The 13,107-nt window shown below is 41.4% G+C and overlaps 1 protein-coding gene across 1 annotated transcript in view; it reads right to left on the reverse strand.

Annotated features, from left to right (window-relative positions):
* LRRK1 (leucine rich repeat kinase 1) overlaps positions 1 to 13,107 on the reverse strand; it is a 395,700-nt gene that overhangs the window by 275,540 nt on the left and 107,053 nt on the right. Inside the window, exons 3-4 of the mRNA XM_053717594.1 lie at positions 2,970 to 3,133; positions 1,766 to 1,937 (exon numbers count right to left, since the gene is read on the reverse strand). Of these exons, the coding sequence (XP_053573569.1) occupies positions 1,766 to 1,937; positions 2,970 to 3,133 (336 nt within the window). The remainder of the gene's footprint in view (positions 1 to 1,765; positions 1,938 to 2,969; positions 3,134 to 13,107) is intronic.

Here is a 13,107-nt window from a genome sequence, read left to right on the forward strand (position 1 = left end):
TTTTGTAATTACAAGGTGTTTACTGACCCTTAAAACGGGAAGAGAAAATATTTGTAAATTAAAAACATCATCTATGGACCACAAGTAGCAAGGTTTTTATAGCTGCTTTTCAGATAAAAGAGTGTGGCTTTACTGAATGTACTTCAGACAATCATGAACTTTTTCATGCCACAACCTGGTTGTTTAGTGGCACTTCTTCAGCAGGCTTTGCTCTCTTTTGCATGCATGTTTGTATTGCTGCATTTAGTGGCCATGTTGGCCCATATATACTATAACAGTTGTAACTGTCCATCCAGGTAAGGACCCAGAGGTGGAGAAGTAAAAAAAAGACGTCACTAAGCAACCAGGTCATGGCATAACAAACTTTCACTAAGGAGAGACTCATGTTGTTGCAGATCAGTGTAGCAAAGTGAGATTGTTTCTCCATCTGATCCATAGTCTGTAAACCAATGTGGACTCATTTGGAGGAGAGAGATGCCACAGGGTGTTAAGATAAATTACTTGGAATGTAGATGCTGAATGGATTAGGAGATGCAAATTAGATCAACGTGGAAAATGGAATGCAAGGGTCAATGAAATCCTGTAATGTGAATATGATCAAATCCTAAACAAAAACTTCAAAAGACTAAAGAAAAATGGGGGTAATCAAAAACAGGAGGGGTTTTAATTCAAGTTGTGGGTTGATATTAACCAGTTAAGTAATCATTTTACAAAAATAAAATAAATAAATAAATGTTTAAAATGTGCAAATTATAATACAATATAAATAAAAGGCAAATTATATTATTATAAATACAAATTGGCTTTTTAAAACTGCTAAATTTCATGTCAGTGCAGTCTTTCACTTAAAAAGGAAGTTCGCATAAAGTGATGATAAATTCTAGCGTTTCAAAAATGCTATAGTTTGCCATAACTAAAAATAAAGGCGACCTTCATTAATCAAAATTATGAATAAGTACCTTTATTTTGCCGAGGCTTCAGTGTTAAAGGGACACTGAACCTAAATATTTTCTTTGTCAGACAGAGCAAGCAACTTTCTAATTTACTCCTATTATCACATTTTCTTTGTTCTCTTGAAAAAGAAGGCATCTAAGCTAAGGAGCAAGCCAATTTTTGGTTCAGTACTCTGGACAGCACTTGTTTATTAGTGGGTGAATTTATCCACCAATCAGCAAGAACAACCCAGGTTGTTCACCAAAAATGGGACGGCATCTATTCTTGCTTTTCAAATAAAGATACCAAGAGAATGAAGAAAATTTGATAATAGGAGTAAATTAGAAAGTTGCTTAAAATTGCATGCTCTATCTGAATCACGAAAGAAAACATTTGGGTTCAGTGTCCCTTTAAACTAAGCGCCCCTGGCCACCCATGACACAGATCAGTTTTGCAATGAGGTGACATTTCTATCTCTTAGCCAATAGCCGTGCAAGCCTACGGCATAATGCCAAAGGGCAAGCACGGCTATTGGCTAAGAGGTTGAAATGTCACCTCATTGAAAAAACTGAGCTGTGCCATGAGCATCCGGAGGTGCTTAGGTTAAGACTAAAGTTTCGGCAAAACAAAAAGGAACCTATTTATCAGTTTTTTTAAACCAATGAATTAAGGTCGACTTTATTTTTAGTGATTGTAAATCCTACCGTTATTTAACGCTAGAATTTACCATCATTTTAACTATTTCTGTCTGATTAAGCTATTTATTCCTATTTGCAAATTCTGAAGAAATATATGCATTACAGGTGGCTAGATGTTCAATGTTGTAACATACCTGGCAGAGAATCCAGTAGCAAAGTTACAGTCTCTCCATGGCCATAAGAAGCTGCCATTACAGCGGGATTATCATCGCTTGGTTCAGTAGGTAAAATCACTTGAGCTTCCTGAAGGAGATACCGCACTGACGGCAGATCTCCATATGCAGATGTAATACTCAACAGCTGGTACTAGGTTGAGAGAAACGTAAGAGTCTTTATAAGTGAGGCACACATAAAGCAATGTCTGAATGAACACACAATGTTATCTATACATCAAATAGATTTACTACAGATCAAATCCCCACTGTTAATGAACTTACTCTATTTCTTATATACTAGTACATCTCAATAACAAATCATCTGAAATACCAGAGAAGCTACTTAAAGAATGCTATCTTATCTATGGATATTATCTAACAGGACTGTTGAATAATTAAACAAAACACAAAAAAGCCAAAACAAAAAAAGCAACCTTTTTATAACACACTTTACAATTCAATCACAGCATACTATTGACTTTAACCCTTTAATGACCAATGACGGAATTAATCTGTCATGGAACAATTGAGCAAACTGGAGCTGTGTCCTTAAGGGGTTAATGAATTAAAGGGACATGGTACACTAGATTTTTTTTGCACAAATATTTTGTAGTTGATCAATTTTTTATAGCCCATCTAGGAGTGTTTTTGTAAAAATGTATAATTTTGCTTATTTTTTAATAACATTGTAAAGATTTTTAGACTCCTAACCAAGCCCCACAGTGTCAGATGTATACATACGTTTAAAGTCTACTGCTGACCCCAGTTTATGTTATCTGTCTTTTCATATGCAGGGGAGGGAGTCTCTGCTATTTTTGCTTCCCAGACCATTTCAGTGGTTGTCCCAGTCAATCTTATCAACAGTGCCGAACTGGGAGCTTCTAAGTAAGTTTTTAAAAGGTTTTATACTGGATTTGTAGATCAGTATCTGTGCATATTCTTCTTTATAGTGTCTATTACATGCAGTTATATGAAAATTGGTGTTTACTGTCCCTTTAAGTCATTTTTATAAAAATTAGATGAAAAAAAATAAATGCAATATCCCGCTGGAAAACAAGCAATGCATTTCTCTGCAGTGACTTTTTATTACACACTCTAGGGGATAAACCCAGCAGTTATCTTATTTGAATCTAAATAAATAGAAAGTGTACATCCCTGTGATACTTCATCTATATTTACTCACCTTTTCATGTTTCTGAATGTTCTCCTCACAAGCAGTCTTCACCAGATTATGTGCCCTCTCTCCCTCCCCCTGACTATAGGCAGCCTGGATGTCAGCTATTACGGGGTTCTCATTCACAGATAGCTCCGCAGGAATGGCCTGTTTGTTTCCCATAACCGTGGAGCCTACGTGACACAAAAATGGTATTAATGACAACTTTAACAGTAAAAAGGAAAACAAAAATGTTAAATAATTTTGATTTAAAGGGCCATAATAGTAAAAAAAAACAACTTACATGTTCTAATTCATTACAGCATGTAATGATAATACTATTGCCCCTACACTATTGTTTGTTTAACCCCTGCAAAAGGAATTAAACACACAGTTGAACAACACGCATTTGGTGCATCACTGGCCTTGTTCCGAATAGGTAACTTCACTATCTCAGGGATTTACAAAACTTTGCTGAGCCGAATTGAATCTAAAAACTTGATCCTGCTAGAGAGTAAATGGAAAATCGACCTGGTCAGGGAGGACCTTGGGGAGGCGATCCAACAGAGTATAGAGAATGTTAGAAGGGCGACCCTATCCATGACCCTTAGAGAATCCCAGACTAGAATGATACACAAGGACTATATTATCCCGAGGAGGAGGAGTAAGTGGGACCCGAGAGTGGTAAACGAATGTAGCAAATGCAGACTTGGTGATCCAGATTTTATCCATTACTTTCTCAACTGTCCGATGGTAAAACAGTTCTGGGGCAGGATTGCCTTTTGGGTCACCAATGTCATCAAACTTAGAGTCCAGATTGATATAGACCAAATCTGCCTCCTAGAGTGGAAAGAACAAGGGCCTAAGGCTGTCCCCCTGCTCACCACCATCATTTTGATAGCTAGAAAGATTATCTTGAGGGTTTGGACTGAAAGCGCTGCTCCTACCTTTAACACATTTAAACGCACCTTGCACAAACAACTGCTCATCGAGCAACTGGACACCAGAATGGACACTAATAAGAGACTCAAACACTTTATAAATAAGTGGCGGAAATACATTGAGACACTGAGCTTGGACTCCCAGAAACAAATACTGACTCCCTTTGCAAACACTGAATTTATGCTAACAGCCTCCTTGAGGGGGGAGTGGGGGTTCCTATATCAGGCACGGGGTGATGGTGGCAGAGAGAGGGAGAGCATCACTATCTAGCTTATGTCATCTACTTTTTTTTTTTTTTCCCCCTCCCACTGGAGTTGTACCCAGGTTCTATGTACTTTACACGCATGAGTTATTTGAGGTTTTAACTGATCAGAACAATGATACTGGTTGAGTTTTGTTTAGATAATACATGTTTGTACTATGTGTTAGACTATAGTAATAGTAAAAAAAGGGAGATTATAGATGAAGGAAAAGGGATTTGAGTAAGCTGTTTAACAAACCCACTACTGTATGCACTGCGATGTACAAATGTCAATCTTTATGTTATTGTACTGCTTGATGCTTCACCCTAACTTGTACTGGATATCCTTCTCTATTTCCCAATAAAAAAGTATTTAAAAAAAAAACCCCCAAAAAAAACACACAGTTGAAGTGTTGATAGGGACCCACAGAGCACCTCTGGTCCCGAGCGCAACCGGCTGCGGATCAGCAGAGCTAGTCGCACCACTCAGATATGCAAATTGCTCTGTTGATTAGAGGCAGCTTCTCCTTGGGACCAGCAATGCTCTACAAGTCCTAAACAGCATTTCTACTGCGTGTTTAAATCACACAGTAGTGTAGGGTTTAAAGTCTTAAAAAAAACATGCTCTAGAGCCGGGACTGCCCTGCTGGTGGGCCGTGACCAGACAAACCCCCACCGCTCACTCTAATAGGCCCGCGCTCCACACATCTAAAATATGAGGCAGAGTGTGTTTGATCACACAAGAGTGCATCAAGTCACTGCATCAAACATATATACAATGCCCTGTAATTCACACATCTTCACTATCTTTTTTGCCTCCGCTTGGAGGGGTTCAAGGGGGCGAAGTCCCCTTTTAAACCTCATTACCCAAGGTTCACTTGGGGTGGATGCCAGAGGCAAAAAAAAAAAAAATGTAGAGATGGGGGTAATCCTATATATATTTGCTGGACAAAGCATATGTGAAACGGCAGTACTCCTGAACTTTTTACGTATCACAGTTTCAAGGGTGTATCGAGAATGAAATGAACAAAAAACATCCAGTCAGCGGCAGTCATGTGGAAGAAAAACGCTTGTTGATGAGAGAGGTCAGAAGAGGATGGCTAGACTTGTGCAAGCAAACAGAAAGGCCACAATTTTGCGAACTACATCAGAATTCAACCTTGGTGCGGAGAAAAACATATTGCAACGCGACACTAAGCGCACCTTGTCTCAGATGGGCTACAAAAGCCAGCGGCCATGTTTGGTGCTGTTGTTATCAGAGAGGAACAAGAGAGCACACCTTCTGTGGGCACAACACCAGCACTGGACCATTGAAGACTGGAAAAGGGTAGCTTGTTCGGACGAGTCGAAGTTCCTAAGTTGATGGCAGGCTCAGAATTTGACAAAAACAGCATGAATCCATGGACCCATCATGTCTGATGAAAACTGTGCAAGGTGGTGGGGGCGGGGTTATGGTATTGAAAATGTTTTTCTGGCACACGCTGGGACTATTGATAACCCTAGATTCACGTCTGAATGCCACAGCATACGTAGACATTGTTGCTAAACAAGTGCATCCGTTCATGTTGACAGTTTATTCTCAGATGGTTAATTCCAGCAGTATAATGCGCCGGTGCACAAAGCATGCATCACTATGGGATGGTTCCTGGAACATGACAATGACTTTTCTTTGCTTATTTAACCAAAACTTATTTTCCCTTTACATTGTAACCTTACTGAATTCTATTTATTTTCCTTACTTTTACATCTGTATTTTTCCAACTATTCACTCCTGAAATAATAAGTTATGTATCTGTAACAAATTCACTTCTAACCTAATAATTATGTATCTGTATATCTTAGCTTTGGCCTTGCATATATATTGTTTCCTAAACATCTCAAAACCCAAGGCCTTCTGTTCAGTATTATCATTTCAACTCAGTTAGCCAATTAGCCTCTGGCTATATTCCAAGAAAGCATATCTTACTAATTCTAACATAGAGAACCTTTCTTTTTTTTAGCACCCACTAATCACGTGAGATTTATTAGCCAATTATTATCGTCCAATTAGCTCTCTGCTTGGTAAGGAACTGTAATAGTATAAAAATGCATGTACATGAAAATGTGCTAGTCCTGTGTTGCTGTGTTTGTGTTGGGTCACTGTTGCAACAGTGAAATAAAGATCATCCCTCCTGGGGTTAGCCTTTGTTTGCTGAATGCCTGGTCTGTCACCTCATTACTTCACCTGGCGACTCTGGTGGGACGTGCTTCAGGTCGACCTTCCGTGCCTCCCCAGCTGGGAACCAACATCTGCGCGCACCCATCTGATTCAGGTCTGTAGCTTACCTGTGGAAAGTTTTGTCTTGTTGGCTGGGGAGTCCCGGGGGCGATAAGGGAGTACGTCCTGAGGAACAGACCACAAACAACGGACACAATCTACCCCTTGGACTGATCCGTGAGTGTCTTTACCCATGTCTTTTATGTATGTGTAATATATGATGTGGGTCTTTTACCCGGTTTTTATGTATAGATTGGATCACTATTAAATTCAGTGGGACATCTGTCTGGCAGTTAAACGCCCTTAGGGTGCCAGCCCACTATAAAATAAAGTTGTGGATGACAGGAGATTTTACAGAGGCAGGAATAGTGATTCAAGACATATTGTGACTTGAGAATATAGTGCTAATCTCTCCCGCTAGGCAGGTACGTTGAGGAAGTGTCCGTCCGGTAACTGCAGGGACTTGATTAGGGATTAAGGAAAAGGGATATAATAATGGCATCCCGGCTGTCTAAAGTAGACAAAGACTCTCCCCTTGCAAAAATATATGAAAATTGGGAAAAACAGAGTACTGCTAGTTTTTGACTTTATACTTTGTGCACAGAGCTCTGGGTCTCCTATACTCTCAGCCTTGATCCTAAATTAAGGTGGCCAAGACTTGGGTCCTTTGAGCTCTCTAAATTAATTGCCCTCCACAATCTACTGGTTGATGTACGCCCTGGCTAAATGGACTACTATTACCTTTTTGAGAATAGTAGGGTTGCAGATGTCAAAACCCAAATACCCTTACACCTCCAGCATATGTGGACCCTGATGACCTGTAGGACTTGGTTACCCCTTGCCCTCGCCACGGCCACCACCCATAGCACCCTTAGGTAACCAGCCCCAAGTGCCGGCACTGCCCCGATATGGGCCCACACCTCCACCCCTAGGGCCCCCTCCGCAAATACCACCCACACTCACACTCCCACCACCTGTTATGACTTCGGGGGCTTCTGCATCTAAAGCTTCTGCCCCCGATAATAGATTGACTGGTCCTCAGTTCCAGGAACATTGGTCACCTGCTGCCTCCTCATCCTCCTCCGGGTCTGGTTCAATTACCCCTTATAGGAGGAAGAAGACCTTATAGATTTTAAGGAAGAGGCAGAACAGGAGACTGATCAGCCAGAATCGAGGAATGAACAAATACCTAAAAAAAGACAAAAAGATTACGCTGAAAAACAAAAAGCCTGCTACATTTGGAAGTCGGTGAGTTGTTACACATAACCAGGCTGCTAGAGTTAAACGTGAAGAGAAACTCCAAGCCCCCTTACGTATGATACCTGTCCCAACTGCAGATGGCAGTGTAACTGAACATTTTGTGCATGTCCCGTTTACCACCAGTGACCTTATAAATTGGCAAAATACCACCCCAAAATTTAGAGATCACCCTGAGGGTACTAGAAAAACCTTTCAAACTTTATTCCGTACACAGACATACATGTCCTTCTTGAGGCTCTGATGTCGGATGGTGAGAGACTAGAAGTCCTGCGCCAGGCAGAGATTGCACTAGAAATCATAGAACCTCCTAACCGGGATCATCACGATTCTGTTGCTAGATTGACCGCCACCATCCTCACTACTGATCCCAATTGGAATTACAATGAAGAGGATGATAGATGGGCATTAGGTATTATGAAATAGGCTATCTTAAAAGGAATTAGAACAGCAGGCAGAAAGACTTAAAGGGACAGTCTACACCAGAATTTTTATTATTTAAAAAGATAGATAATCCCTTTATTACCCATTCACCAGTTTTGCATATCCAACACAGTTATATTAATATATGTATTACCTCTGTGATTACCTTGCATCTAAGCCTCTGCAGACTGCCCCTATATCAGTGCTTTTGACAGACATGCAGTTTAGCAATCAGTGCAGACTCCTAAATAACTCCAAGGGAGTGAGCACAACGTTATCTATATGACACACATGAACTAGTACTGTCTAACTGTGAAAAACTTTCAAAATGTTCTAAGCTAGGAGGCGATTTTTAACGGTTTAGAAATCAGTTTGAGCCTTCCTAGGTTTAGCTTTTAAAAAATACCACAAAGGAAACAATGCAAATTTGATTATAAAAGTAAATTGGAAAGTTGTTTAAAATTGCATGTCCTATCTGAATCATGAAAGTTTAATTTTGACTAGACTGTCCCTTTAACTGGCAGAATGTGACGTTGGTTGTTCAGGGTTTAGATGAACATCCCGTTGACTTCTACCAACGCTTGGTAGAAGCTATGCGGGTGTGGGGAGGAATTGAAACAACAGCACCGGCCTCAGACTCCCTTATCATCCAATTGTTTAAAAGTCAGTGCACCTCTGACATCCGGAGGCGACTGTCGAGCAGGGAGGATTTGGGAGGTCTGAGCCCAACTGCTGTTTTAGCAATTGCCAAGAATGTATATGACAATAGGGAGCAGAAGAATCGGACAGCAAAGAAAAAAGAAACCAAACGGTTTCTCTTCTTGCTGCGGCTTTCACTCAGTCAGGTATGATAGGACAGAGAGGAAGGGGTGGACAGCGCTCATCATCACAGCCCCAGGATCAATCGTGCTTTCAGTGCAGTGATCCTGATCATTTTAAACATTATTGTCCTTACCGTAATAACCAGCATAATCCTGATCATTTAAAACATTATTGTCCTTACCGTAATAACCAGACAGTCTCGTGGACGTGGATGTGGCAGACACAATAGTGTCCCAGACTACCCGCAGGACCACAGTTATAATACTAACCCAGGCCATGCCATAGATCAATCATACCTAGCTGCAGTTCAGCCCTATAACCCTCCTCAAAATACTTAACGCAGCAATTACAGCTATGGCAACCTAGGCTACCAAGCCTGACGGAATGCCGGGGACCCAACCGCTAAACTAACTCCCCATTTGCAACAGTTACTTTCATTTAATATTTCCAAAGACAGCCCCATAATTTCACTACTTGTAAGAGGGAAACCCTACTTGTGCCTAGTTGACACGGGGGCCACGATCACCACCCTTACTGACCCCTCAATTCCTAAAAGTATGGACACCGAGACCATAATGGGAATTGAAGGTAATCCCCAAACTTACCCCATGTCCAAACTACAGACTGTGTGAATGGGTTCCCTGACAACTGACCATTATTTTCTTATTGCAGAAGGTCAGTCCGTGAATCTTCTTGGACGTCATATTCTGTGCAAACTCAAAGCCACCATTGAGTGTAGCCCAGACGGCATGTATTTACAATTTCCCAAGAGCTTGTTAAAAGCAGTAAACAGACTCTTCTTTTCAAACCCACTTCCTAACCCAGACCTTAGTGAACTCTTTGCAGCTACCCCTCCCTGGTTGTGGGGTACTGCAGCCTCTGATGTGGGATTCTTAAAATCCGCTGAGCCTGTCCACATCCATGTCCGCACGGATCTCTTCTTCCCATGCGTTCGACAATATCCTCTATCTTCAGAGACTATTGCCGGACTCCAGCCCCTCTTCAGTTTTTTAGAACAGGGTATTCTCGTACCCTGCTTCTCACCCTGCAATACCCCTATTCTCCCAATTAAGAAACGTCAACTGAGTGCAGACGGTAAGACCGTCTGGCGGTTTGTACAGGATCTAAGGGCAGTTAATGCTTTTGTGAAACCTTGCCATCCCATGGTGCCCAATCCTTACACCATACTGACTGCTATTCCTCCGACCACAAAGTTTTATTCTGTCATTGACTTATGCTCTGCTTTCTTCTCTATACCTGTGCACCCTGAAAGTCAATGCCTCTTCGCTTTTACCTGGCCACCGGCCTCCTCTCAGATGGCCTGACGTCGATTACCACAGGGCTATGTAGAGAGACAGGCTATCTTTTCTGCCTGTCTACACTTTGATCTAAAAGATCTTACTTTACCCTGTCACTCTCAACTTCTTCTTTATGTTGACGACATCCTTCTTTGCTCACCTGACCTTGACAGCTGTAAGACTGACACCATTGCCTTACTCATCACTCTTGCACACAAGGGTCACAAGGTATCACCTAAAAATATATATATTCAGTATGCCCAGCCGAAAGCCCAATACGTAGGACACATTCTTACCGCAGACACCCGCAATTTATCACAAGACAGAATACAGAGTATTATTGACTGTCCCCGTCCCAGTACTAAGCGACAGCTTAGGGTTTTTTTTTTGGTATGGCTGTTTTTTGCCGCTCCTGGATACCCAGTTACGGGGAACTCTCCAAGCCCCTGATTCATATGACTATGAAAGACATGCCAGACATCCTGGAGTGGACCGCAGAAACTGACAGATATTTTACTTCCATAAAGACCTGTTTTCTCTCCGCTCCTGCTCTAGGCCTTCCCGAGTTCCGCAAACCCTTTCACCTCTACGTGCACGAGTGTAGGGGCATTGCCTCTGGTGTACTTTCACAACCCCTTAGTGGCAGTCAACGCCCCATTGCATACTACTCCGCCCTCCCTGATCCTGTTGCACAGGGCCTTGTCGGCTGCTTACGAGCAGTCGCTGCAACAGCCCTCCTGGTAGAGAAAGCACAGGCGCTTATACAGGGACATTCTTTACACATTTATGTGCCACACGCAGTACACCTCTCAATCAATCAGAAAAATACACAACATTTCTCAAACCAACTTCTCACTAGGTATGAGACATTGTTCCTTGTACCTTCTAATATCACTATCCTCCGCTGTACCTCTCTCAACCCAGCAACTTTGTTACCTCTGCCCAATGATGGTACCGCATACCATGACTGTTTATCTGTATCTCTCTTTTCCTCCAAACCAAGGGATGACCTCTCTGATGTACCTCTACCTAGCCAGGATTGGACACTGTTGTGTGATGGAAGTTCAAGGATGGTGAACGGTTCTCGTTGATCCGGCTGTAGTCAAGACAGATTCTGTTGTAGAGGCCAAGCCCCTCCCATCTCACTACAGTGCTCAATCGGCTGAGCTACATGCACTCACACGTGCTTGTCAACTCTCAAAAGGACAGGTCAGTAAACCTTTACACTAATAGTAAATATGCCTTTGGGATTGTACACGCCACTGGTCAATTATGGAAATGAAGGGGTTTTCTAACTTCTGCTGGTACCCAAATTGCCAATGCAACACAAGTTTCTGCACTCCTTGACCCAATCCATTTACCCACTTCCATCTCTGTCATGCATTGCAAAGCACACACCCACTCATGGGACCCCATTTCACTTGGTAATAGCTATGCTGATCTAATCGCTCAGCATGCAGCTTCCCTGCCACTTATCCTTCTCTCAGTCACCCCCACTCACAAACCTCACCTTCTTGACAATACGTTGTCTTCTCGTTACACTTCTCTTACTGAACAAACTGTTTACCTCTGGACTAGTCTTGGTCTTACCTGTGACTCTTTTGGCATCTGGTCCACTTCTGATGGTTGCCCTGCTCTACCTCAACCACACCTCTCTCTTATGCTATCCCTTCTACATAACCTTACCTAATAAGTTATGTATCTGTAACAAATTCACTTCTAACCTAATAATTATGTATCTGTATATCTTAGCTTTGGCCTTGCATATATATTGTTTCCTAAACATCTTAAAACCCAAGGCCTTCTGTTCAATATTATCATTTCAACTCAGTTAGCCAATTAGCCTCTGGCTATATTCCAAGAAAGCATATCTTACTAATTCTATCATAGAAAACCTTTTTTTTTAGCACCCACTAATCACGTGAGATTTATTAGCCAATTATTATCATCCAATTAGCTCTCTGCTTGGTAAGGAACTGTAATAGTATAAAAATGCATGTACATGAAAATGTGTTAGTCCTGCGTTGCTGTGTTTGTGTTGGGTCACTGTTGCAACAGTGAAATAAAGATCACCCCTCCTGGGGTTAGCCTTTGTTTGCTGAATGCCTGGTCTGTCACCTCATTACTTCACCTGATACAAACGCACACTCACGACAATCCCATTGAACATCTTTGGGATGAGCTAGAAAGGGCTGTTCGCTGCAGTCCTATACTTCTGTTGAATCTCTAGGAGTTGTGTGACACCCTCATGTCTGCATGGTACACAATACCCCACAACATTTTCAGCATCTGGTTGAATTCATGCCCAGACGGATTCAGGCTGTACCTAATAAAGTGGCCGCACAGTGTGTGTATATACAGTATAATATTATAAAATAAACCCACCACTGACATATATATATATATAAATATTATTAGTGTGCGTTTATAAATTCTCCGCACTTTGTAACCCACTCCTGAAAATTACTAGGCCCTGTAAATGTCCGGCTAAAAATTACCGGGCCTTGAGGTCACTTGCGTTGAGAACCCCTGCTCTAGAGCATGTATTTTTTTCAACTGTTATGGCCCTTTAAAGCAATACAAAGACAAAATAATAAAATGTGCATTTTCTTATTTCATTATACTTTAAACAGAACTGTGCGTTTGACACTTTTGCTGTAACACAAAAGATCACTTTCCTATTGCTCATTTATGTATATTTAAATTTCCCATGTATACTGGTAGTACAACCAAAAGAATTAGCTAAACAAAGGTGTAAAGTCAACAAAATGCCATAATCATACATAAGCATATATCACAAGGCAGAGAACAAATAGAGTTATTTTCACAAAGATGAGGGCGTTCTCTGAAATGCTGTTTTACATAGAGAGTATAAAATCTCTTTAGACTTGGTTACATACAGTAACATCCCAGATGGAGAGGTTCCCC

The sequence above is a fragment of the Bombina bombina genome, chromosome 6 (assembly GCF_027579735.1).
Source record: "Bombina bombina isolate aBomBom1 chromosome 6, aBomBom1.pri, whole genome shotgun sequence".
NCBI classification, from domain to species: Eukaryota; Metazoa; Chordata; class Amphibia; order Anura; family Bombinatoridae; genus Bombina; species Bombina bombina.